The 27109-nt window shown below is 41.9% G+C and overlaps 2 protein-coding genes across 2 annotated transcripts; both read right to left on the bottom strand.

Annotated features, from left to right (window-relative positions):
• Positions 1–8260: 8260 nt before the first annotated feature.
• Positions 8261–13688, bottom strand: LOC308409918 (olfactory receptor 4B13-like; the record flags this gene model as incomplete). Its single annotated transcript, XM_080902915.1, has 2 exons — positions 8261–8970; positions 13454–13688. The coding sequence occupies 2 exons, from the start codon at positions 13686–13688 to the stop codon at positions 8261–8263; spliced, it is 945 nt and encodes a 314-aa protein (XP_080759041.1).
• Positions 13689–16891: 3203 nt separating this feature from the next.
• Positions 16892–20247, bottom strand: LOC308409378 (olfactory receptor 6N1-like). Its single transcript, XM_080902080.1, has one exon. It carries the CDS (start codon positions 18369–18371, stop codon positions 17427–17429), a length of 945 nt encoding a protein of 314 aa, XP_080758206.1. The 5' UTR covers positions 18372–20247; the 3' UTR covers positions 16892–17426.
• Between the last annotated feature and the right edge of the window lie 6862 nt (positions 20248–27109).

Raw genomic sequence — 27109 nt, forward strand, 5'->3', positions numbered from 1 at the left:
GGGATAGGCTCCAGCGCCCCCCGCGACCCTGAAAAGGATAAGCGGAAGCGAATGGATGGATGGATGGATGGACAATATGCACGGTTCGAAAATAATTAGGTCGTGCTTACCTGTTCGCCTCGTTTCATGATCTCAGCTCTGCCAATTCATCCTCTCTGGGCCTCGAACGAATCCCGGGTTTCGGCACCAAAACTGTTACGAAATTAGTTTTACCCCAGTTCTTTTATTCATCGAAACTTCCAGAGACGCCACCGGAACTCAGTAGTCATTTTACAAAACCTTTATTCATCTTTATTCATCTTCATTTAAGCATGCACTTCTAGAAGGGAAGACGAGGCCCGTGTGTCCCTCTGCAAAAAATCTTCACTCCTTTGTCTGTGAAACACAGTTTTGTAGGGGCGACCCTATCATAAAACCCCCCACGGTGTGCTGCAAACTCTGTGTCTGTGTCTATGTGCACGAGCACATGAATGCCTACATGTGCGCGTTCCCACGTGTCTATGTGAGTGCTCGTGTGTGACTGTGTACGCATACCTGTGTGTATGTGTGAGTGCACATGAGTGAGTGTGCGTGTGGATGTGTGAGTGCACATGAGTGAGTGTGCGTGTGGATGTGTGTGCGTGACAGTTAAAACACTGTGGGTGTAGGTGACTCCCTAGGTCATAAAACCATGTCCCTTCCAGACCACAGTTATCCAGTTACAAATGTTGAGACCCGCACCCAAACATTCTCTGGGGAATTTCCACTCAGCATTCACTCCTCTCTGTTTTACTTTCACAGTTCAAGTGGGGGAGGGGTCTCCTACAATCTACTCCTAAGTTCACGACACAGTGAGGCCTTTATTATATTGACGGCAGTGTCAGTATCTCTACAATAGTACTACATTCTATGTTAACACATTTCTAAACTCTAAAATAAGCTAAACACTCCTACACCGGTCAGCCAGCCAACCATTAATTTATTAATTCACTCCCTCACTCCTTCATTCATTTATTCAATTGGTATAGTCAGTCCGTCTTCTCATGTTCTGTTCATCCTGGCTTCACAACAAACATCATCCACATCCTTCACCAGCCTGCGAGTCCTGAGTTTGAGTCCTCTCTTCCTTCCACACATCACATTGTGTCACATATATAGAGACTGTTTATACATAGGGCCCAGAATTCTGTGCTAACATGAACCTTGCACAATCTGTGGTGCCAACTCATAAACAAAAACACACTTGCTGTGTATATAGTACTGTCAGCATAGCTGGACTGGCCATCGGGCATACCGGGCTCTTGCCCGGTGGGCCGCTCGCGATTTTTTTTTTTTTAGGAAGGGTATATATAATGAAAGGTGTTGGATTGGCCAATTGGTCATGATCGACTCTGGGCTGGACCAATTACAGCCGAGGAGGCCGAATGCACCCGCCCCCTTGTTTAGCAATCACGTGATTTTCGCGCATTGCATGCCGGGAATTAGTGGCAAAACAATCCAAGTACCGCATCAAATGCAAGCATTTGCAGCACCGCAAAACGTTCATTCTCCGGTTCCAATACCTTCTTGTTTTTTCTTTGCCGCACAAAAAAGGAATGTACAAAACAAAAGGAGAACAATGCCGGTCCGTACAAAGACAGACTCGACGAAAAGACAAAGAAAAGATACGAGGAAAAAATCAAAGGAGTGAAAGGGTCAGACCCTTACGAGCACGCAAAGGGACAAAATACGTTAGCGTGCTGCCCAACTTTCACCACGCGCAGATTTATAATTATACGGTTCTTGGAGTGAGTGCATACACTCATGAAGTTTAGTAACTTCATGTCACTGCAACAAGCCCAGGTACAGTTTACCGATGGATGGGTGCAGGACCTTGAAACGCACCGTGTAGAACGACAGACCATCGTACGAACAAAGGTAAGTTTACCAGTCTCACAAATCGTCGTCATTAATACACATTCGTTAACCGTTTATTAATATAACCTTTGAGCTCAACGGTAATTAATTAGTAGTGGCAATAATATTGTATGCTGTAATCGCACTGGACAGTTAGTGATACAAAACAACTTTTTTATCCTGTGAATAAAAGTATATGTTTTTGTCAATGTACCATAATAACAGAAGCGAAACGCAATATTGTGTCAGGACAATTCACTATTTATGCACAATAAATAAAGGAGCATAGAGCGACAATTTCTGTTCAGCGCCAGACTTGCTTGTAACCTATATCACCAATTATGTTAAGAAAAATGACGTATTAACTACTACAAAACGCTGACCTTTGTGGGAATGCTTGGAGCAGACTAACATGTGAGCTGGAGTGTTCTGGGATGTTATATTTGGTATATCCAGACCATCCGTCGGCTCTTACTTCGGAAACATGGCTTAAAAAATTTCTCTTCAACGATGTAATCCGATAAAAAAAAAAAAAAACGATCGGCTTCCCGTGGCTGTCATGCGACTGGCTATTGCAGTTAATAATACAACAGCTTCTTGCCATTTTTTGTGTTTCTTTTTATCGCTGTGTAACTGAGTTCAATTGAAAGCCTGCGTGCGCTAGTACCTCTTGCCACAAGTTCCCAGAATCCTTTGCGGTTTTACCCCTGAATGACGTCACATTTTCAATCTTTATCCTGGTGGGCCGGTCTCTAGTCAAAATGCCCGGGCCGATTTTTTGTCCCAGTCCAGCCTTGACTGTCAGGCCTTTATTTTTTAACAGCAGCTCTGTGGAAAAAAGGTAGTTTTAAAGCAGCATGAATCTATAACCTACTAAGCAATCACTTCTTTCTTCCCCTGCCTTTGAATTAATTTGCAAACTGTGAAACTGATATTCTGTTAAATATAGACATCATGTCAGGTTTTTTTTTTTTTTTTTTTTGAGTCAAGATGGCGCCGAGTATGGCAGCCTCGTCGCGAGCTCCCCCAAGCAACAGCTTTTTTCTGTGTTTAATTTTACTTTTCCTTCATTTTTTCGCGAGTAGCACATGTCTCCTTGTGTACGACCGACAAACCTTACTGGACATAAAAGACGGTCTTTCTTATAACTTTCCGTAGTTCAAGTTTTGCAACACGGACGCTCCGTTTGCAGACCCCCCATTCATCTCACCTGAGACGCCTTTGTTCTCTGGCCCTGGAGGCCGCAAACGCTGACGCAGAGGGAGAAGATCTGGCGTTCTGGTTCGACTGAGACGGCGCACTAACAGACCACCGTTACCCAGTTTATTACTGGCTAATGTGCAGTCTCTGGAGAACAAGCTGTGCGAGCTTCGGGCACGGATCTCATTCCAGCGAGATATGCGGGACTGCTGCGTGATCTGCCTCACAGAAACCTGGCTATCGGACAAGGTACCGGACTCCGCAATACAACTACCGGGGTTCTCCGTGCATCGCACGGACAGGTCACAGGATCTTACTGGGAAAAGCAGAGGCGGTGGTGTATGTTTCATGATCAACAACAGCTGGTGTGATTATGCGAACGTGCACCCGGTCAAATCCTTCTGCTCACCGGACCTGGAGTACCTGATGATTAAGTGCCGGCCATTCTGGCTACCGAGGGAATTTACAGCAGTGATTATTACGCCTGTTTACATTCCCCCACAAGCCGACACTGACCGAGCACTCAGGGAACTGTACAGCGCGATCAGCAGCGAGGAAACCGCACACCCAGAGGCAGCGTTTATCACAGCCGGAGACTTTAATAAGGGAAACCTGAAGAAAGTCTCACCCAAACTCCACCAACACATCCATTTTAACACTCATGGAGACCAGCTACTTGACCACTGCTACACCTCTTTCCGGGATGCGTACAAAGCCCTCCCCCACGCCCCATTCGGCCAATCAGATCACCGCTCCATCCTGCTCCTGCCCGCCTACAGGCAGAAGCTGAAACAGGAAGCTCCAACCCGGAGGGCGGTGCACTGTTGGACGGACCAATCAGTGTCTGCGCTGCGGGACTGTTTTGATCACGCGGACTGGGAAATGTTTCACGTGGCTGCTAGGGACATTGATGAGTACACAGACTCAGTCTGCGGATTTATCAGGAAATGCGTGGAAGATGTCGTCCCATCCAGAACAGTTAAATCCTTCCCAAATCAAAAACCCTGGATTAACGGAGATGTTCGCACGGCACGGAGCACCGCCTTTGCCTCCGCGAACACATCGGACTACAAACACGCACATTACCAACTCCGGAAGACGATCAAAGCAGCCAAACGTGAGTACAGGGACAGGGTGGAGCAACAGTTTGACAACTCTCGGAGTATGTGGCAGGGACTAAACACGATCACAGACTTTAGAGGGAAAACCAGCACACCGCAGACCACGGCCTCTCTGTGTGAGGATCTAAACGTATTCTACGCTAGATTCGACACAGCGAACACCATGAGACCGGACAGTGTGCGCACCACGGATGACATCAGTGCGCACACTGTGTCTGAGGAGGATGTGCGGAAGTGCTTCAGGAAGGTGAATGCACGCAAAGCTACAGGTCCGGACGGGATTCCCGGCCGCGTCCTCAAGTCATGCGCGGCTCAGCTGGCTGGAGTGTTCACGCACATCTTCAACCTTTCCCTCTCTCTGTCTGTAGTCCCAGCCTGCTTCAAAATGGCCACCGTCGTCCCTGTACCCAAATCCTCCACCATCTCCTCACTGAACGACTGGCGACCTGTAGCCCTGACCCCCATCGTGAGCAAATGCTTCGAGAAGCTGGTCAGGGACTTCATCTGCTCTGCACTACCCGACTCACTAGACCCTCTACAGTTCGCGTACCGCCACAACCGGTCCACTGATGATGCCATAGCCCTGACACTACACACTGCCCTGTCACACCTGGAGAAGAGAGACACGTATGTGAGGATGCTGTTTGTAGATTACAGCTCAGCATTCAATACCATCGTTCCCTCAAAGCTGGACAGGAAACTGCAGGATCTAGGACTGAGTAGCTCCCTCTGCAGCTGGATCCTTAGCTTCCTGTCTGACAGACGCCAAGTGGTCAGACTGGGCAGCATCACCTCATCCCCCATCACACTGAACACTGGTGCTCCACAGGGGTGTGTACTGAGCCCTCTCCTGTACTCACTCTACACCTACGACTGCACAGCCACTAACAACTCCAACATCATTGTGAAGTTTGCGGACGACACTACAGTGGTGGGTCTTATCACCAATGGTGATGAGACGGCTTACAGGGAGGAGGTCAGCGCCCTGACCCACTGGTGTCAAGACAACCATCTCACCCTCAACGTCGCAAAGACAAAGGAGTTGATAGTGGACTTCCGGAGGTGCAGAGAAGTACACACCCCCATCACCATCAACGGCGCTGCTGTGGAGAGAGTGAGCAGCTTCCGGTTCCTTGGTGTACATCTGGCTGAGGATCTTACGTGGTCAGTACACACAAACAAAACAGTGAAGAAGGCGCAGCAGCGCCTCTTCTTTCTCAGGAGACTGAATCCTCAGGACCTTCTATCACTGTGCCATTGAGAGCATCCTCACTGGATGCATCACCACCTGGTATGGCAACAGCACCGCCTACAACTGCAAAGCTCTCCAGCGAGTAGTGCGGTGCTCTGAACGGATAATTGGAGGTGAGCTTCCCTCCCTCCAAGACATCTACAGGAAGCGCTGCCTGAGGAAAGCGGGGAGGATCATCAAGGACTCCAGTCACCCCAGCCATAAACTGTTCAGACTGCTTCCATCAGGAAGGAGGTTCTGCAGCATCCGGTCCCGTACCAGCAGACTGAGAGACAGCTTCTTCCACCAGGCCATCAGACTGCTGAACACGTCATAGACACCTCAGCTTCACTACTGGAACTTTAACATTATGCACTCCATACTGTACAGTAATGCCACTGTTTTGCACATGTCTCAACTTTGTATATTTTTATATATTGTATTTATTGTTTACTCTATTTAATTTGTAAAATATGTGTACACACACACACACACGTAGAAAAATATTTAGTATACACATCCAAAAATGCATATACTATTATATATTGTACATATATTTATTAGTTTCAGATGTAGCCATTCTTGTATTTTGCTTGTTTACATTATTGTATTTTGCACAACTCTGTTGCTTGTGAAGCTCGCACACAAGAATTTCACTCACATGTGCTGTACCAATGTACCTGCACATGTGATGTGACAATAAAAGTGATTTGATTTGATTTGATTTACATTTTCTGAATTAGCCTTGTGATATAAGTGTACAATGAGCGAGACTACAGAGGCACCCGAAAAACTGGCTAAGCTTTGAGCCACAGTAAACACGTCACTCATGAGACTCAGACATTTTATGCTTGAAAAAAGGATATAAATATGAGTCTGTTACTTGAGAAACATAAACCTATTTACTGTAAATGACAATAAATTGACCAATTTACATCTTAATGGAACGTGTTAGAGATATGGCATTATGACACCTTAAGTTCAAACGATAAGATGACCTGGATTAAACCTAAAACCAGAAGTGGAAATGCATTTTAGTTTACATCTGAAAAAATGTAAAAAACAAAAAACAATAATTTTTAAAAGGTAAAATATGTGTAAGCTGTCTAGATCTTTGATAGTCTAAAGGTCAAATTTAAGTAAACAATAATGCTTTTTACTGAGACTTGGTTGTCTTGGTGCATTTATAGTTAATGTTATGAGACCTTCATTTGCTGTCATGTACAAGAGAATAATGTACATTTTTGAAATTTTAGTTTGGTCTATTTTTATTTGGTGAACAAGAAACTCTTAATTTTGAAGTTCTTTTAAAATAAAATAAACCCAATATCCTGTTTCGTATTTTGGTGAGTTTAAATCCATATATGAGAGGATTCATAACTGGAGGGATGATGAGAAATTCAATAGTGATGAAGTTTTGGAGGCTTTGAGGTAAACGTGTAGAGCCAGATATCATGTACACTGGATCAAGAAAAAACAGGAAAGTAATCAAAGAGATCAGGTGGGGCACACAGGTCTACGTAAACATTAACCTGTCCTCTCTGGACCTCGCACATGTTTTAATAAGATATATGTAAGTCCAAATTATAAAAAGCCAATGACACAGATAAACAATAAGTGTTACATTTGCACTGATGTTTTTTCTAAAGGTGTCAACATCAGGACAAGCAAGTTTAATTATTAACCAGTTTAGATACAAGACTCTGTGAATGTTTATATCACACAACTTGAGTCTTGATGTTAGCAGGACATTGATGGAGAAAAGGCAGAAAGGTGTTAGCCAGGAGAAACACACCAGCTGAGAGAGCCTCCTTCCTAGTTAAGGCGAGGAAGGAATAGAAGAGAAGGGAGTTACTGTTAAAATACTATTATTGCATTGTTTTTTGTTGTTGTTGTTTTTTTTTTAATTTTATGCTATGGGATTGAAAAACTTCAAAAAAACAACAACAGCACAATTTTATGCTTGATATGCTAAACAAAACTTTAATTTTTAAAGTAGTAAATACTACAGTATGTCAAGCAATGGGGATATATGATCAGATTTCAAAAAGTACAGAATTATGGTGTCATTAATTAATGTACAGAGAGAAATATACATATAAATTTAGAAACAAAAAAAAAGCCAAATAAAAGTAGGTAACAGTTCAATTACTATTACTATTTTTCCAAAATAATAATAAAAAAAACACTATATAAATAAATAAATACTACTGAAAAAATACAAACTAATAACACTGATCCTTATGTTTATACACGTAACGTGTTTATTGAAAAAAAAGAAACATTAAGCATTGTTAACTGACCTTTGTGATAAACTGAGATGTAACACACAGGGATTCCTGCACTAACCAGCCCTTTACAACAGAATATTTCATACAATATTTTGTTTACTTTAAACCTAAAACACTTTGAAATAAACCTGTTTAATCAACTTGCACATATATCAGCTAATATACCTTGAACATCAAGACACAGCAAGGCAAAGAAATGAAATATCAATTTGTGATGATTTCTGAATGGTATATAGATGAATTTTACAACAGTACTTAAAAACTCATGCAGAATCCTTTTTAAAATGAAATTCTTAGTCAAAAACATGAAAAAAATGTTGTTTTCATTTAACGTTCGTGCTGGATTGAGCAAATATGACATATATAACAAATATATGTAATATTATGATAAATATAACAAAGAATATTAGTAAAATTAGTCTAGTCCAAATATATGTTTGCCTTAGACAAGGCAAACATGACTAAATGTTTCTGAATCAAGTGCCTTCAGAAAGACTTGTATTTATATTGCTGCATCTGTTTTGAATATTTTTGAATTCAAATCATTTCCCTTTCAAATAAATTAAACTCGAGATTCTGTTTCGTATTTTGGTGAGTTTAAATCCATACATGAGAGGATACATAACTGGACGGATGATGACAAATTCAAGAGTGATGAAGTTTTGGAGGCTTTGGGGTAAATCTCTGGAGACAAAGCGCAAGTACATCCAATCAAAAGCTATTAAAGTGAAATTTATGATCACAGAAGTCAGATGGGGCACACAGGTCTGCGTAAACTTTACTCTGTCCTCTCTGGACCTCACACATGTTTTAATAAGATATATGTAAGTCCAAATTATGAAAAGCCAATGAGACAGATAAACGACAAGTATCACATATGCACTTATGTTATTTGAAAAAGTGTCAGCTTCAGGACAAGCAAGTTTAACAATTAACCAGTTTAGACATAAGACTCTCTGAATCTTTATACCACATAACTTGAGTCTTGCTGTAAGCACTACATTGATGGCAAAAATGCAGAAAGGTGTCAGCCAGGAGAAACACACCAGCTGTGAAAGCCTCCTCTTAGTCATGAAAGAGTAGTAGTGCAGAGGTCGACATATTGCCATATACCTGTCAAAGGCCATGACAGTTAAAATAGACAAATCACAGCAAGCAAATGAATACATGATAAAAGCTTGTAAAAGGCACCCTTCATAGGAGATTCTGTGAGAAGACGACAGTAAATCTGAAAGGAATTTGGGGTAGAAACCTGTGGTTCCATAAAGGGCATTAATGCAAAGGCTACTCAGGAAAATGTACATAGGTTCATGGAGGCTTTCATCCAAGACAATGAGCAGCACAAGAGAAATATTGAAGAACAAAATCACACAGTAATACAGTAAAGTAACTGAGAAGAGGGGTACTGTGAAATTCATTATCTCATTAAATCCTGACAGAATAAAACTTCTTTCATTAGACTGATTATCCATGATCTACCTTTTTAAAATAACAACATAACAGAGCACTGAGCTGCTGCGTCTGTACCTGACTAATGTCTGCTGTCCCTCTTCACCTCCCATTAATTATAGAATAAAATAAAATACTATATACAGTACAATAAATAGAATAAAATATACAATAGGATAGAAATAGAATGCAAATGCTTTATACAACTGAGTAAAAATACAACTTTGTCAGAAAAAGAGTATTGCACTCAGTGTGTGTGAATGTGTGTGTTTGATCAGTTAAAGTCTTTGTTGTGGAGTCTGACAGCAGTGAGGAGGAAAGACCTGCGAAAGCTCTCCGTCCCACACCGTGTGTGCCGCAGCCTGCCACTGAAGGAGCTGCTCAGTGCTGTCACAGTCTCCTGCATGGGGTGGGAGAGGTTGTCCAGCAGGGATGAGTGTATGTTTCTGTTCTGTGTCCTGTTTGTTTCTATATGTGTCTTTCTGGCTGCTGTTACAAGCAAATTTCCCCTTGTGGGACAATTAAAGGATTATTCTATTCTATTCTAATGCTGTTTCTATCAAACTATTTTTCTCCTACAGTTACACAGAGGCCTGACAACAATATTATACATTCACATTATAATGCAGCCACCTAATGTTATCACATCATATCACAACTCCACACTGGGTTTCAGCCCCCAGCTGACTCTGGACCCCTGGAGGTTAAGAAGCCAGCTGAGGACTGCACCCGGCCGTTGCTGCCTGAGCAGAGTCAATGCTCTGTGCAGCTGCAGCCTGCTATGTGCCTGCCAGAGGCCCATGCGCCTGCTGGTCCTGTTCTGTGCCTGCCAGGGGCCCGTGTGCCTGCTGGTTCTGTTCTGTCCCTGCCAGGGGCCTGTGCACCTGCTGGTTCTGTTCTGTGCCTGCCAGAGGCCCGTGCACCTGCTGGTTCTGTTCTGTGCCTGCCAGGGGCCCGTGCGCCTGCTGGTCCTGTTCTGTGCCTGCCAGGGGCCCGTGCACCTGCTGGTTCTGTTCTGTCCCTGCCAGGGGCCCGTGCGCCTGCTGGTTCTGTTCTGTCCCTGCCAGGGGCCCGTGCACCTGCTGGTTCTCTTCTGTGCCTGCCAGAGGTCCCTGTGCCCACTGGTCCTGAGACTGTTCTCGCTGGAGGGCCCGAGGAGCCCATCCAACCTCCTGCCTCGTCAGCTGGAGGGCCCGAGGAGCCCGTCCAGCCTCCTGCCTCGTCAGCTGGGGGGCCCGAGGAGCATCGTCAGCGTCGCCAGCTCCGGCTTCATCCTCCGCTTCAGCTGCTTCATCCTCGTCTGGCCCAGCCTCCGTGTCTTCGCCTTCGGCGTCGCCTGGTCCAGCCTCGTCTGGGTCTGTGGTTTATTGGCCGCCTTCCAGGCCACTGGTCGGGCGTCATCTCCGTCGTGGGCGGCCCCCAGACCCCCTTCGCCTGAATCGCCGCCGCTGCCTTCCGCTGCCTTCCGCTGCCTTCCGCTGCCTTCCGCACGGCCGGCCCCTGGACCCCTTTCGCCTGAGTCGCCACCGCTGCCTTCCGCACGGCCGGCCCCCGGATCGCCACCGCTGCCTTCCGCACGGCCGGCCCCCTGAACTGTTTCCACGTCGCCGCCGTTGCCGTCCGCACGGCCGGCCCCCTGAACTGTTCTTTTTTGGACTCCTCTTTTGTTTTGGGGCTTTCTTGTGCTTCGGTGTTTTGTTTCGAGCCCTCCTTCCTGGACCCCCGCTGCCCGCCCTGTTCGGGTTGTTTTCTGTTTTGGGCGGTTTTTGTGTTTTTCTTTCGTTTTCTTGTGTTGGGCTGTCTGGTGCCAGCCCTTGAGGGGGGGTACTGTCATGGTCCTGGGTCGGTGACCCAGCGCTTTTAGTTTATTATTATGATGATTATTATTTTTCGAGTTCTATGTGTTATATTCGGTCTGTCTGTCTATGGTGTCACCCTGTCTGTTTGCGAATCTGTCTGTTTAGTTCTGTGTCTTGTTTGGTTCCCTGTGTCTGAGTTTCCTGTCTTATTGTGAAGGTCTCTGTCTGATGTGAGTGTGTTCAGTTTACGTTTCCTCTGTCCCGTCAGCTCTGATTTCTCCCAGCTGTGTTGCCCTTCTGTCTCTCATCCCCTGATTACTGGTGTGTGTATTTAAGCCCTGTGTGTTCTCCTGCCTGTTGCCGGTTCGTCTGCGTTACGCCGTGTCAGTCTGCGTTACTCTGTGGTCCACGGTGTCCTGTCCCTTGTCAGTGTCTCTCTGCCTCTCACCCCATTCTGGTACCCTCTCAGGTTTGTCATTTAGCTTTCCCAGTTTAGGTCTTTAGTTTTGTCTTCCCTCTTGCCTGTTTTGTCATCTCACCACTGTGTAAATATAACATCACCAGCATTATCATCTACTGCCTGCGATTTGGGTCCTTTCTCCCGTCAATACCACATGGCTCGCCTCGACAGCCGTGACAGAATGTTTATATCACACAACTTGATGTTAGCAGGACATTGATGGAGAAAAAGCAGAAAGGTGTTAGCCTGGAGAAACACACCAGCTGAGAGAGCCTCCTTCCTAGTTAAGGCGAGGAAGGAGTAGAAGAGAAGGGAGTTACTGTTAAAATACTATTATTGCATTGTTTTTTGTTGGTTTTTTTTTTTATGCTATGGGATTGAAAAACTTCAAAAAACAACAACAGCACAATTTTATGCTTGATATGCTAAACAAAACTTTAATTCTTAAAGTAGTAAATACTACAGTATGTCAAGCAATGGGGATATATGATCAGATTTCAAAAAGTACAGAATTATGGTATCATTAATTAATGTACAGAGAGAAATTTACATATAAATTTAAAAACAAAAAAAATGCAAAATAAAAGTAGGTAACAGTTCAATTACTATTTTTCCAAAATAATAATAAAAAAACCTTTATATATAAATAAATAAATACTACTGAAAAAATACAACCTAATAACACTGATCCTTATATTTATACATGTAACGTGTTTATAGGAAAAAAAAGAAAAGAAACATTAAGCGTTGTTAACTGACCTTTGTGATAAACTGAGATGTAACACACAGGGATGCCTGCACTAACCAGCCCTTTACAACAGAATATTTCATACAATATTTTGTTTACTTTAAACCTAAAACACTTTGAAATAAACCTGTTTAATCAACTTGCACACATATCAGCTAATATACCTTGAACATCAAGACACAGCAAGGCAAAGAAATGAAATGTCAATTTGTGATGATTTCTGAATAGTATATAGATGAATTTTACAACAGTACTTAAAAACTCATGCAGAATCCTTTTCAAATGAAATTCTTAGTCAAAAACATGAAAAAAATGTTGTTTTCATTTAACGTTCGTGCTGGATTGAGAAAATATGACACATATGACAAATTTATGTGATATTATGATAAATATAACAAAGAATATTAGTAAAATTAGTCTAGTCCAAATATATGTTTGCCTTAGACAAGGCAAACATGACTAAATGTTTCTGAATCAAGTGCCTTCAGAAAGACTTGTATTTATATTGCTGCATCTGTTTTGAATATTTTTGAATTGTTTTAAATAAGGAAATCTAACCTTAATGGAAATCATTTCCCTTTCAAATAAATTAAACTCAAGATTCTGTTTCGTATTTTGCTGAGTTTAAATCCATACACGAGAGGATTCATAACTGGAGGGATGATGAGAAATTCAAGAGTGATGAAGTTTTGGAGGCTTTGGGGTAAATCTCTGGAGCCAAACCGCAAGTACATCACATCAACAGCCATTACAATGGCATTTATGATCACAGAAGTCAGATGGGCCACACAGGTCTGCATAAACATTACTCTGTCCTCTCTGGACCTCACACATGTTTTAATAAGATATATGTAAGTCCAAATTATGAAAACATAATGAAAATAACAAATAGCAATTATCACATATGCACTGATGTTATTTGGAAAAGTGTCAGCTTCAGGACAAGCAAGTTTAAGAATTAACCGGGTTAGACATAAGGCTCTCTGAATGTTTATACCACATAACTTGAGTCTTGCTGTAAACAGGACATTAATGGAAAAAACACAGAAAGGTGTCAGCCAGGAGAAACACACCAGCTGTGAAAGCCTCCTCTTAGTCATGAAAGAGTAGTAGTGCAGAGGTCGACATATTGCCAGATACCTGTCAAAGGCCATGACAGTTAAAATAGACAAATCACAGCAAGCAAATGAATACATGACAAAACCTTGTAAAAGGCACCCTTCATAGGAGATTCTGTGAGAAGACGACAGTAAATCTGAAAGGAATTTTGGGTAGAAACCTGTGGTCCCATAAAGTGCATTAATGCAGAAGCTGCTCAGTAAAATGTACATAGGTTCATGGAGGCTTTCATCCAAGACAATGAGCAGCACAAGAGAAATATTGAAGAACAAAATCACACAGTAATACAGTAAAGTAACTGAGAAGAGGGGTACTGTGAAATTCATCGTCTCATTAAATCCTGACAGAATAAAACTTCTTTCATTAGACTGATTATCCATGATCAGAGGGCACATCTACCTTTTTAAAATAACAACATAACAGAGCACTGAGCTGCTGCGTCTGTACCTGACTAATGTCTGCTGTCCCTCTTCACCTCCCATTAATTATAGAATAAAATAAAATACTATATACAGTACAATAAATAGAATAAAATATACATTAGGATAGAAATAGAATGCAAATGCTTTATACAACTGAGTAAAAATACAACTTTGTCAGAAAAAGAGTATTGCACTCAGAGTGTGTGGATGTGTGTGTTTGATCAGTTAAAGTCTTTGTTGTGGAGTCTGACAGCAGTGAGGAGGAAAGACCTGCGAAATCTCTCCGTCCCACACCGTGTGTGCCGCAGCCTGCCACTGAAGGAGCTGCTCAGTGCTGTCACAGTCTCCTGCATGGGGTGGGAGAGGTTGTCCAGCAGGGATGAGTGTATGTTTCTGTTCTGTGTCCTGTTTGTTTCTATATGTGTCTTTCTGGCTGCTGTTACAAGCAAATTTCCCCTTGTGGGACAATTAAAGGATTATTCTATTCTATTCTAATGCTGTTTCTATCAAACTATTTTTCTCCTACAGTTACACAGAGGCCTGACAACAATATTATACATTCACATTATAATGCAGCCACCTAATGTTATCACATCATATCACAACTCCACACTGTGTATCTAAGCCCTCAGTTCCCAGTCTTGTCATTCCGTCCATTCCTCGTGTGTGTTTTCAGTTCAGTCCATCCAGTCAGCCAGCCAACCATTAATTTATTAATTCACTCACTCACTCCCTCACTCATTCATTCATTTATTCAATTGGTATAGTCAGTCCGTCTTCTCATGTTCTGTTCATCCTGGCTTCACAACAAACATCATCCACATCCTTCACCAGCCTGCGAGTCCTGTGTTTGAGTCCTCTCTTCCTTCCACACATTACATTGTGTCACATATATAGAGACTGTTTATACATAGGGCCCAGGATTCTGTGCTAACATGAACCTTGTACAATGTGTGGTGCCAACTCATAAACAAAAACACACTTGCTGTATATATAGTACTGTCAGGCCTTTATTTTTTAACAGCAGCTCTGTGGAAAGAAGGTAGTTTTAAAGCAGCATGAATCTATAACCTACTAAGCAATCACTTCTTTCTTCCCCTGTCTTTGAATTAATTTGCAAACTGTGAAACTGATATTCTCTTAAATATAGACATCATCATGTCAGTTATATTTTCTGAATTAGCCTTGTGATATAAGTGTACAATGAGCGAGACTACAGAGGCACCCGAAAAACTGGCTAAACTTTGAGCCACAGTAAACACGTCACTCTTGAGACTCAAACATTTTATGCTTGAAAAAAGGATATAAATATGAGTCTGTTACTTGAGAAACAAAAACCTATTTACTGTAAATGACAATAAATTGACCAATTTACATCTTAATGGAACGTGTTAGAGATATGGCATTATGAAACCTTAAGTTCAAACGATAAGATGACCTGGATTAAAGCTAAAACCAGAAGTGGAAATGCATTTTAGTTTACATCTGAAAAAATGTAAAAAACAAAAAACAATAATGATAAATTTTTAAAAGGTAAAATATGTGTTAGTTGTCTTTAGATCTTTGATAGTCTAAAGGTCAAATTTAAGTAAACAATAATGCTTTTTACTGAGACTTGGTTGTCTTGGTGCATTTATAGTTAATGTTATGAGACCTTCATTTGCTGTCATGTACAAAAGAATAATGTACATTTTTGAAATTTTATTTTGCTCCATTTTTATTTGGTGAACAAGAAACTCTTAATTTTGAAGTTCTTTTAAAATAAAATAAACCCAATATCCTGTTTCGTATTTTGGTGAGTTTAAATCCATATATGAGAGGATTCATAACTGGACGGATGATGAGAAATTCAATAGTGATGAAGTTTTGGAGGCTTTGAGGTAAACGTGTAGAGCCAGATATCATGTACACTGGATCAAGAAAAAACAGGAAAGTCATCAAAGAGATCAGGTGGGGCACACAGGTCTGCGTAAACTTTAACCTGTCCTCTCTGGACCTCACACATGTTTTAATAAGATATATGTAAATCCAAATTATAAAAAGCCAATGACACAGATAAACAATAAGTGTTACATTTGCACTGATGTTTTTTCTAAAGGTGTCAACATCAGGACAAGCAAGTTTAATTATTAACCAGTTTAGATACAAGACTCTCTGAATGTGTCATGGTCCTGGGTCGGTGACCCAGCGCTTTTAGTTTATTATGATGATGATTATTGTTCGAGTTCTATGTGTTATATCCGGTCTGTGTCTCTGTCTGTCTATGGTGTCACCCCGTCTTTATGCGAATCTGTCTGTTTAGTTCTGTGTCTTGTTTTGTTCCCTGTGTCTGAGTTTCCTGTCTTATTGTGAAGGTCTCTGTCTGATGTGAGTGTGTTCAGTTTACGTTTCCTCTGTCCCGTCAGCTCTGATTTCTCCCAGCTGTGTTGCCCTTCTGTCTCTCATCCCCTGATTACTGGTGTGTGTATTTAAGCCCTGTGTGTTCTCCTGCCTGTTGCCGGTTCGTCTGCGTTACGCCGTGTCAGTCTGCGTTACTCTGTGGTCCACGGTGTCCTGTCCCTCGTCAGTGTCTCTCTGCCTCTCACCCCATTCTGGTACCCTCTCAGGTTTGTCATTTAGCTTTCCCAGTTTAGGTCTTTAGTTTTGTCTTCCCTCTTGCCTGTTTTGTCATCTCACCACTGTGTAAATATAACATCACCAGCATTATCATCTACTGCCTGCGATTTGGGTCCTTTCTCCCGTCAATACCACATGGCTCGCCTCGACAGCCGTGACAGAATGTTTATATCACACAACTTGATGTTAGCAGGACATTGATGGAGAAAAGGCAGAAAGGTGTTAGCCAGGAGAAACACACCAGCTGAGAGAGCCTCCTTCCTAGTTAAGGCGAGGAAGGAGTAGAAGAGAAGGGAGTTACTGTTAAAATACTTTTGTTTTTTTGTTTTTTTATTTTATGCTATGGGATTGAAAAACTTCAAAAAACAACAACAGCACAATTTTATGCTTGATATGCTAAACAAAACTTTAATTTTTAAAGTAGTAAATACTACAGTATGTCAAGCAATGGGGATATATGATCAGATTTAAAAAATTCAGAATTATGGTGTCATTAATGTACAGAGAGAAATTTACATATAAATTTAAAAACAAACAAAAAAAGCCAAATAAAAGTAGGTAACAGTTCAATTACTATTACTATTTTTCCAAAATAATAATAATTAAAACCCCATATAAATACATAAATACTACTGAAAAAATACAACCTAATAACACTGATCCTTATATTTATACATGTAACGTGTTTATTGAAAAAAAGAAACATTAAGCGTTGTTAACTGACCTTTGTGATAAACTGAGATGTAACACACAGGGATGCCTGCACTAACCAGCCCTTTACAACAGAATATTTCATACAATATTTTGTTTACTTTAAACCTAAAACACTTTGAAATAAACCTGTTTAATCAACTTGCACATATATCAGCTAATATACCTTGAACATTAAGACACAGCAAGGCAAAGAAATGAAATATCAATTTGTGATGATTTCTGAATGGTATATAGATGAATTTTACAACAGTACTTAAAAACTCATGCAGAATCCTTTTTCCTTAGACAAGGCAAACATGACTAAATGTTTCTGAATCAAGTGCCTTCAGAAAGACTTGTATTTATATTGCTGCATCTGTTTTGAATATTTTTGAATTCAAATCATTTCCCTTTCAAATAAATTAAACTCAAGATTCTGTTTCGTATTTTGGTGAGTTTAAATCCATACATGAGAGGATTCATAACTGGAGGGATGATGAGAAATTCAAGAGCAATGAAGTTTTGGAGGCTTTGGGATAAATCTCTGGAGCCAAAGCGCAAGTACATCGAATCAAAAGCCAGTACAGTGAAATTTATGATCACAGAAGTCAGATGGGGCACACAGGTCTGCGTAAACTTTACTCTGTCCTCTCTGGACCTCACACATGTTTTAATAATATATATGTAAGTACAAATTATGAAAAGCCAATGAGACAGATAAATGACAAGTATCACATATGCACTGATGTTATTTGAAAAAGTGTCAGCTTCAGGACAAGCAAGTTGAACAATTAACCAGTTTAGACATAAGGCTCTCTGAATGTTTATACCACATAACTTGAGTCTTGCTGTAAGCAGGACATTAATGGCAAAAACACAGAAAGGTGTCAGCCAGGAGAAACACACCAGCTGTGAAAGCCTCCTCTTAGTCATGAAAGAGTGGTAGTGCAGAGGTCGACATATAGCCAGATACCTGTCAAAGGCCATGACAGTTAAAATAGACAAATCACAGCAAGCAAATGAATACATGATAAAAGCTTGTAAAAGGCACCCTTCATAGGAGATTCTGTGAGAAGACGACAGTAAATCTGAAAGGAATTTTGGGTAGAAACCTGTGGTTCCATAAAGTGCATTAATGCAGAAGCTGCTCAGTAAAATGTACATAGGTTCATGGAGGCTTTCATCCAAGACAATGAGCAGCACAAGAGAAATATTGAAGAACAAAATCACACAGTAATACAGTAAAGTAACTGAGAAGAGGGGTACTGTGAAATTCATTATCTCATTAAATCCTGACAGAATGAAACTTCTTTCATTAGACTGATTATCCATGATCAGAGGGCACATCTACCTTTTTAAAATAACAACATAACAGAGCACTGAGCTGCTGCGTCTGTACCTGACTAATGTCTGCTGTCCCTCTTCACCTCCCATTAATTATAGAATAAAATAAAATACTATATACAGTACAATAAATAGAATAAAATATACAATAGGATAGAAATAGAATGCAAATGCTTTATACAACTGAGTAAAAATACAACTTTGTCAGAAAAAGAGTATTGCACTCAGTGTGTGTGGATGTGTGTGTTTGATCAGTTAAAGTCTTTGTTGTGGAGTCTGACAGCAGTGAGGAGGAAAGACCTGCGAAAGCTCTCCGTCCCACACCGTGTGTGCCGCAGCCTGCCACTGAAGGAGCTGCTCAGTGCTGTCACAGTCTCCTGCATGGGGTGGGAGATGTTGTCCAGCAGGGATGAGTGTATGTTTCTGTTCTGTGTCCTGTTTGTTTCTATATGTGTCTTTCTTGCTGCTGTTACAACCAAATTTCCCCTTGTGGGACAATTAAAGGATTATTCTATTCTAATGCTGTTTCTATCAAACTATTTTTCTCCTACAGTTACACAGAGGCCTGACAACAATATTATACATTCACATTATAATGCAGCAACCTAATGTCATCACATCATATCACAACTCCACACTGTGTATTTAAGCCCTCAGTTCCCAGTCTTGTCATTCCGTCCATTCCTCATGTGTGTTTTCAGTTCAGTCCATCCAGTGTTATGAAATCAGTTTTACCCCGGTTCTTTTATTAATCGAAACTTCCAGAGACGCCACCGGAACTCAGTAGTCATTTCACAAAACCTTTATTCATCTTTATTCATCTTCAAGCATGCATTTCTAGAAGGGAAGACGAGGCCCGTGTGTCCCTCTGCAAGAAATCTTCACTCCTTTGTCTGTGAAACACAGTTTTGTAGGGGCGACCCTATCATAAAACCCCCCACGGTGTGCTGCAAACTCTGTGTCTTTGTCTATGTGCACGAGCACATGAATGCCTACATGTGCGCGTTCCCACGTGTCTATGTGAGTGCTCGTGTGTGACTGTGTACGCATACCTGTGTGTATGTGTGAGTGCACATGAGTGAGTGTGCGTGTGGATGTCTGAGTGCACATGAGTGAGTGTGCATGTGGATGTGTGTGCGTGACAGTTAAAACACTGTGGGTGTAGGTGACTCCCTAGGTCATAAAACCATGTCCCTTCCAGACCACAGTTATCCAGTTACAAATGTTGAGACCCCCACCCAAACATTCTCTGGGGAATTTCCACTCAGCATTAACTCCTCTCTGTTTTACTTTCACAGTTCAAGTGGGGGAGGGGTCTCCTACAATCTACTCCTAAGTTCACGACACAGTGAGGCCTTTATTATATTGACGGCAGTGTCAGTATCTCTACAATAGTACTACATTCTATGTTAACACATTTCTAAACTCTAAAATAAGCTAAACACTCCTACAAATCCCCCTTTTTATCTGCCATATGGCAGATAAAACTAAACTAAATCTCTCACCATAATGTTTTCATACTGTGACTCCCCATTTCCCAAAAGTGGCATCATGGTGTCTGCCTTTGTATCAGATTCTCCCACAGCACGATTGATGAGTCTTACGAACAAAGCTCTGATACAAAGCACACAACACCCACACGTCACTAATACTGCAATAAAAACAGACAAAGAAACCATAATTGACATAATGAAATCTTTCCATTGCCCAAAGACAGAGGTCATCCACGCTTCCAGCGGGTCATCTAATCCCGAATGCTCATACATTGCGGTGGACAAAATCTTTAGGCCTTCCAGAACTCGGGTCACAGAGCCGTCGGGAACTGTGTTATTTGGAATGAAAGTACAATACATATCCCCAAACATCGCACAAACGTCCCCTTTTTCTCCCAACAACATATCTAACGCCATCCGATTTTGTACTGCCATTAAAGATGTTGGACTCAACTGTTCAGCAAGCACTTGCATTTAATGACAGCACAAAGATCAAATGTATACGAGATTGTGGACCCTTTAACGTAGTCCAACTCTATACCGCCATAATAATCAAAACACTCATCTGATTTACCTGTTTCACTACGTTTGGTTTGCTTCACCGTGGCCTGTGACGTTGGAGTCGCTGGAATGGATTCAGGTCTGTCTCTGGGCAATTCACTTATAAAAAAAAAATCATAGTTACAATAACCACAGTCACACCTAACACTACCGTTTCTCTCCAATTCCGCCTCAACCAGCCTAGAGAAGTTGACATAAATTAAATGTAGATAAAAGGCTCGTCTGTTTACATCTCTCCCTCACAGAAGGCTTCTCTGCAGAGCATCAAATCTGCATGGCAAAGTGACACACTTTAGGTAATCTTCATCCTTGGGAAAAGTGGTGTCAACTATTTCCCAGTCTCCTAGTATTTGTGCCTCACACAGAATCACAATTCCATCGCTGGAGTTCCTCTGCGCTGTCACTTTTAGAGCTTGGCACGCTCTCTCCATCCCTCAGGTTCTCATGTTCCAACGCTGCTGAAGATTTAAGGCAGAGCACGTCATACACCTTAGTTGTCTTCCTCAGCGTCAACATTGAATCTTTCATTTTATTTAAAATCTTGCTGTGGGAAGTCTCCTCTTGATCTCCTGGAAGCTCAGCAGCACAGCTCTCTGTGTGATGTCTGCTGTGCTGAAGATGATCTCTGATCCTCCTGAAGCCTCTCTCCTGGCCTCAGCTCCCATCTTTTGGACGATCCTCTCAGCCACTCCTTCTCGTCATGGCACCTCACGACATCTACAGATGAAAAAATAACACTCCTCTTGCCTCATGGCTTTCACCATGTGTCAACTCCCCAATGAGACATGCACAAGAATGTTGCACATTCTCTCTAAAACAATCTCCAGGGTTTCCCACTTGGAGCAGCCATACTCCAACCTGTAACCCTGTGTAAAAACATTAACCAGCGGTCACATGTTAAGCTTGTTTAATTCCCAGCTCCACCTGGAGCCTATAACCTGGAAGACAAATCTGTTAAATCAAACTTCACATTTGCAACCAACTATAGATCATAAGAGTGATAAAGTACTCAGCATAACAGACAAGTATCATGTGCAGGTTTTCTCCAATCATTAAATCACTATTATTACCATAATTTGTCCCAAATCATGAATCATCCCAATTTATTCCATAATTTAATCTGTGACTTTCCTTAAACAATGTCACTCCACCCATTTTATCACTATGAGTTCAATAGTGGCAGGCTAATGAGCCCATATTCAACTATTCCATAAACACTGCATCCCTTATTTGTTTTTCTCATGTCACTTGTCCACTTCTGCTGAATCCTCCACATGCACTCTTAAAGAAAAAACAAACATTAGCAACACACATGGATCGTGTGGTGGGCAGGCGTCGGCCATCCACATTCCAGAGGTGCTGTAAAAGGCCATAAAATTAAGCCTGCTGTAAAAAGAATGACACTGGTTTCAACACAGGAAATTTCTCACATTATTCACATCGTCAAAGTAACTTTCAACATTTTCCCAACAACACAGTGTAACAGCATCACCAACTCATAACCTGTAGTAGAGAAACAAACATCCACCAATTGTTCTGTTAGAAATCACATCATCAAATCACATGAAGAACTGTAATGCTGTAGAAAAGAGAATGCAAATGTTAGCGCTGCGCAGGTGTGTACACACTTTCTCACAGTAACTTCTGTGAGCAACACACCCCTGGTAGATTCACAAACATAGAAAATTTAAAAGGTTAAACCGTCACACAACCTCAGATGTTGCTGTCATCTTTCTGCTCCTGTAAAAGGAAACAGATAAATTTATCCACCCTTTTATCCTGTCTAGGTGGAGGTTAACCTTGAGTCGTGGTCAAGTCTTGTCAGATTTTACCAGTCAGTCAGTTTGTTTTTATTTCCATTCATTCATTCATTCATTCATCCATTCTTTCTTTCTTTGCTGATAGTGGAACCTATCGTCGCATTTAGTTTCCACTCTCAGCAAAATGACGTCATTTCAAAAGAAAAGAACTTTAGATCGGATTACTACGCTGAATCCTTTTTAGGCAGGGACTCTCATTTTCTAATTGTCCCAAATAAGTGGCTTTCTCCAGAGCCCATTTTAATGTGGAGAAACTCACTTGCAACAATTTTCTCGACGACGTGTAGCACTTTTAATTCTCGACATGCAGATCTGCTTAAAGAAAAGAGATTCACAAACAGAAATCAGTGCACTGTTCAAAAAATAAAAATAAACTGAAAAATGACAAATAAAACTGAAAAACAAAAGAAAAGAAAAAATACAGAAGCCCGGTCTTAAGACTTGTCACAGAATATTCTTTCTCTTATAGGTGAGAAAACACCAAATCTAAAACATGGTGCCATGGTAAAACCTTCCCCATACTTCAGAAACAAAAACAAAACAAAACAAAACAAAAAAAACCCCAAAAAATCTGCTAGTTTCACTCATTTAAACTCTGGCTGCAGGATTCTGTTCACCCCTGCTATCATGTTCCCCAAAATAATACAAATTCAGTCATCTATGTATCAGTTCTCAACCCACTCAATAAACCAGACAGGATGACGGTAACAGTGTCACCTACTTAAAATTGTGTTTGATCTTCATTACGTGTGTGTGTGTCTGTGTGTTAGTCGGGTTAATACATTTTCTGTTTTTATGTATCCTTTTATGTACCTTCCCCCTTTTTTCTGAAACAAAACTCCGTTCACTCCAAATTTTGTTTCAGAAACATCTAAATGAAAAACTCTGTCATAGGCAGGCACAGCTAAACCCCAAATGCTTGCAGGTTACCATAGGCAACCACGCTGAGTGTTGTCAACCCCTTCTACAAATACCATCTTTTAATGTGTAACACTTTGTGTATGATTTTTTGTTATCTCTGGTGCATATTATCTGCATGTGTGGTGTCACCTTTCCATTTTTCTAACAGTACACTTGCATACCTCAGTGCTTGTCTTCCTCCCCCTTTTGTGGTGGTCTGGACACTGTGTCAATCCTCCACTTCCAGGCAGTCGCTTGTCTCCCCGGATGCTTTAACCCAATTTGATTCCCCACACTAAAACCGCAGCCTCAGCCCTCTTCTGCTCCTTTTCTTCTCTCCCACTTTTCAGTCCAATGGCAGTCAGTTTTCTTCAGCTTTGTCCCGTGTATCTCTTTGTCCCACTATCTCTTTCATTGCCATCTCACTCCAAACATGGCAAATGTCAAACTCAGACAGTCTTCTCAAAAGTCCTTCACACACAGTGAGGTTGCAGCTTGCTGGAAACGCATCTCCATCCAATCTAGATGGTGGGTCTTCTCTTTCTGATGCCGTTTGCCCATAGTGCTGCTGGAACTCTCTGCTCAGAACTCTGGTATTGTCTCTTGGACTCCTGTCCACTGTTGATGTTCATGCTCGTGCTTCTGAAACTGCACTCTGTGTCTTCAGGGAGAGATTAGCTTCCCTGGAGCTTGCTCGTTCAGGATGAGAACGGGAAGCTACAAAACAATTCAGCCAAAAATTCTGGCTGGGTGTTTCTATTTTTTTTCTAATAATTTTAACCTATAATTTTCTTCCGACTGCTGCCCATGGAGAATTGATCCAGGTCCGTTCCCCACCTGTAATCGACAGACTGAGAGACTTTCATTATTCACTGTGACTGCATATGTTTTCATCACTCCTAAAGCAACACATCTCTACTTATTTTGTTTTGAACTCTACTGACTTTAAACCCCAAAAATGAAATTTTTATTTGGTCTTAACCGCAAACACAAAAACCTTCTTGATGTTGCTGTTAATTATTTTCATCCACAACACTCCAAATTATGTTTTCTTTTGTGTCCAGCAGGGGAAGAAGGTGACCTGTAGTGTCACTGCTTCCCCCAGTTGGAGACAATTTCCCACTCACACTTCCACACTTTTTATTTTCTTTGTTTTCACGATTTTCTTTCTCTTTTTTTATTACCCCATTGTTTTACACCCACACATTAACCTGTTAACTCACTCCTCCAACCTCATTTTCCTTTCACCCCAACAGCTCTCATACCGTCAACAATCAAATTCTCCATTCATCCTTGAGTACTTGATCACCTTTAAATGGCACTGTTAATTTTATCAATTTATTTATCATTACTTTAACACTAATCCACTGTTTATTTTTTATTTACTTTAGTTCATTTTTCTCCTATTTGATCACTATGATTTCTTGACTATTTATTATTTCACAAAAAATCAACTAATGTACTTTGTCTCCCTCTTTGTCATCAATTCACACACACTCACAGGCTGGTCACTAGCCCTCACCTTTTCTTTCTCTCTCACACACACGCACATTTTACTCTTCGTTCGTTCTACCTGTGAACCCGCCCCTCGAGGCTGGCTCACACACACCTCATGCTTCTAGCAGTCCCATTCAAACTTTCTGCGAGACACTTCTGCTGATTCAGGACAACGCCCTAATCAGAAAAAAGAGCGGGTGCCGTCCGCTCTTATACACCTCAACCTAACTAGGATAATTTAGGCTCACGATCTTCAGATCGCGCCACATTTTCCTCACGAATTATTCAAAATGCGCCACAGACTGGATACCGCAGTTTCTCTTCCCCATAAAAATAAAACCAAATTAAAACCCCCAATTGACTTCACAGTTTGCAACAATTCGCGACACGGTCTCCTGCCGCAATTTCTGCACACCATACACACTTTTAGACACAAATTCTTTTTGTTACTTTAATTGACTCCCGTACTTCAGACAAGACGCCGACTCTAACGGCACTTTCACACACACTACACCGTCCTCCTTCTGCATCAGGCACTGGTTACACTCAGCTCGGAATCTAACCGGCGAAAGCAACCGATCCTGCTTTTATGCATACTTCAGACTGTGACAGGGAACTCTCCCCGACTTAGTTATTTAAGGAGCCACGAATCCCCAGGTCACCACCCTGGATCTCCTGCCTTCAGGTCCTAGCCCCGCGTCCGAGACTAGGTGGGGTAACCAAACCCGTGACACACACAGCCCTCAGCTGGCGACGAGACCTTTCAGCCCCGCTTTCTAACTAATAGTAACACAAGTTTCCTGCTTTAACGCACGGGGACGGATCACACACTGCCACTTTTTCCTAATAACTAAAGACGGATCACACACCGCCACGGATGAAACACCGATGCTATTATTTACACTGAGATACGTTCAACTTAGCGAACAGATAATTTAGGCTTTAAACAATATGCACAGGGCAGCACGGTGGCACGGTGGTTAGCACTGTTGCCGCACAGCAAGAAGGTCCTGAGTTCAATTCCACCATCAGGCCGGGGTCTTTCTGTGTGGAGTTTGCATGTTCTCCCCGTGTTTGCGTGGGTTCTCTCCGGGTACTCCGGCTTCCTCCCACCGTCCAAAGACATGCAGCTTGTGGGGATAGGTTAATTGGATAATCCAAATTGCCACTAGGTGTGAATGTGCGAGTGAATGTGAGTGTGAATGGTTGTCTGTCCCTATGTGTTAGCCCTGCGACAGACTGGCGACCTGTCCAGGGTGTACCCCGCCTTTCGCCCTATGACAGCTGGGATAGGCTCCAGCGCCCCCCGCGACCCTGAAAAGGATAAGCGGAAGCGAATGGATGGATGGATGGATGGACAATATGCACGGTTCGAAAATAATTAGGTCGTGCTTACCTGTTCGCCTCGTTTCATGATCTCAGCTCTGCCAATTCATCCTCTCTGGGCCTCGAACGAATCCCGGGTTTCGGCACCAAAACTGTTACGAAATTAGTTTTACCCCAGTTCTTTTATTCATCGAAACTTCCAGAGACGCCACCGGAACTCAGTAGTCATTTTACAAAACCTTTATTCATCTTTATTCATCTTCATTTAAGCATGCACTTCTAGAAGGGAAGACGAGGCCCGTGTGTCCCTCTGCAAAAAATCTTCACTCCTTTGTCTGTGAAACACAGTTTTGTAGGGGCGACCCTATCATAAAACCCCCCACGGTGTGCTGCAAACTCTGTGTCTGTGTCTATGTGCACGAGCACATGAATGCCTACATGTGCGCGTTCCCACGTGTCTATGTGAGTGCTCGTGTGTGACTGTGTACGCATACCTGTGTGTATGTGTGAGTGCACATGAGTGAGTGTGCGTGTGGATGTGTGAGTGCACATGAGTGAGTGTGCGTGTGGATGTGTGTGCGTGACAGTTAAAACACTGTGGGTGTAGGTGACTCCCTAGGTCATAAAACCATGTCCCTTCCAGACCACAGTTATCCAGTTACAAATGTTGAGACCCGCACCCAAACATTCTCTGGGGAATTTCCACTCAGCATTCACTCCTCTCTGTTTTACTTTCACAGTTCAAGTGGGGGAGGGGTCTCCTACAATCTACTCCTAAGTTCACGACACAGTGAGGCCTTTATTATATTGACGGCAGTGTCAGTATCTCTACAATAGTACTACATTCTATGTTAACACATTTCTAAACTCTAAAATAAGCTAAACACTCCTACACCGGTCAGCCAGCCAACCATTAATTTATTAATTCACTCCCTCACTCCTTCATTCATTTATTCAATTGGTATAGTCAGTCCGTCTTCTCATGTTCTGTTCATCCTGGCTTCACAACAAACATCATCCACATCCTTCACCAGCCTGCGAGTCCTGAGTTTGAGTCCTCGCTTCCTTCCACACATCACATTGTGTCACATATATAGAGACTGTTTATACATAGGGCCCAGAATTCTGTGCTAACATGAACCTT

The sequence above is a fragment of the Rhamphochromis sp. 'chilingali' genome (assembly GCF_963969265.1).
Source record: "Rhamphochromis sp. 'chilingali' genome assembly, chromosome: 14".
NCBI classification, from domain to species: Eukaryota; Metazoa; Chordata; class Actinopteri; order Cichliformes; family Cichlidae; genus Rhamphochromis; species Rhamphochromis sp. 'chilingali'.

Coding starts and splice junctions, on each gene's coding strand:
- LOC308409378 (XM_080902080.1), bottom strand. CDS start 18,371: ATGTGCCCTCTGATCATGGATAATCAGTCTAATGAAAGAAGTTTCATT.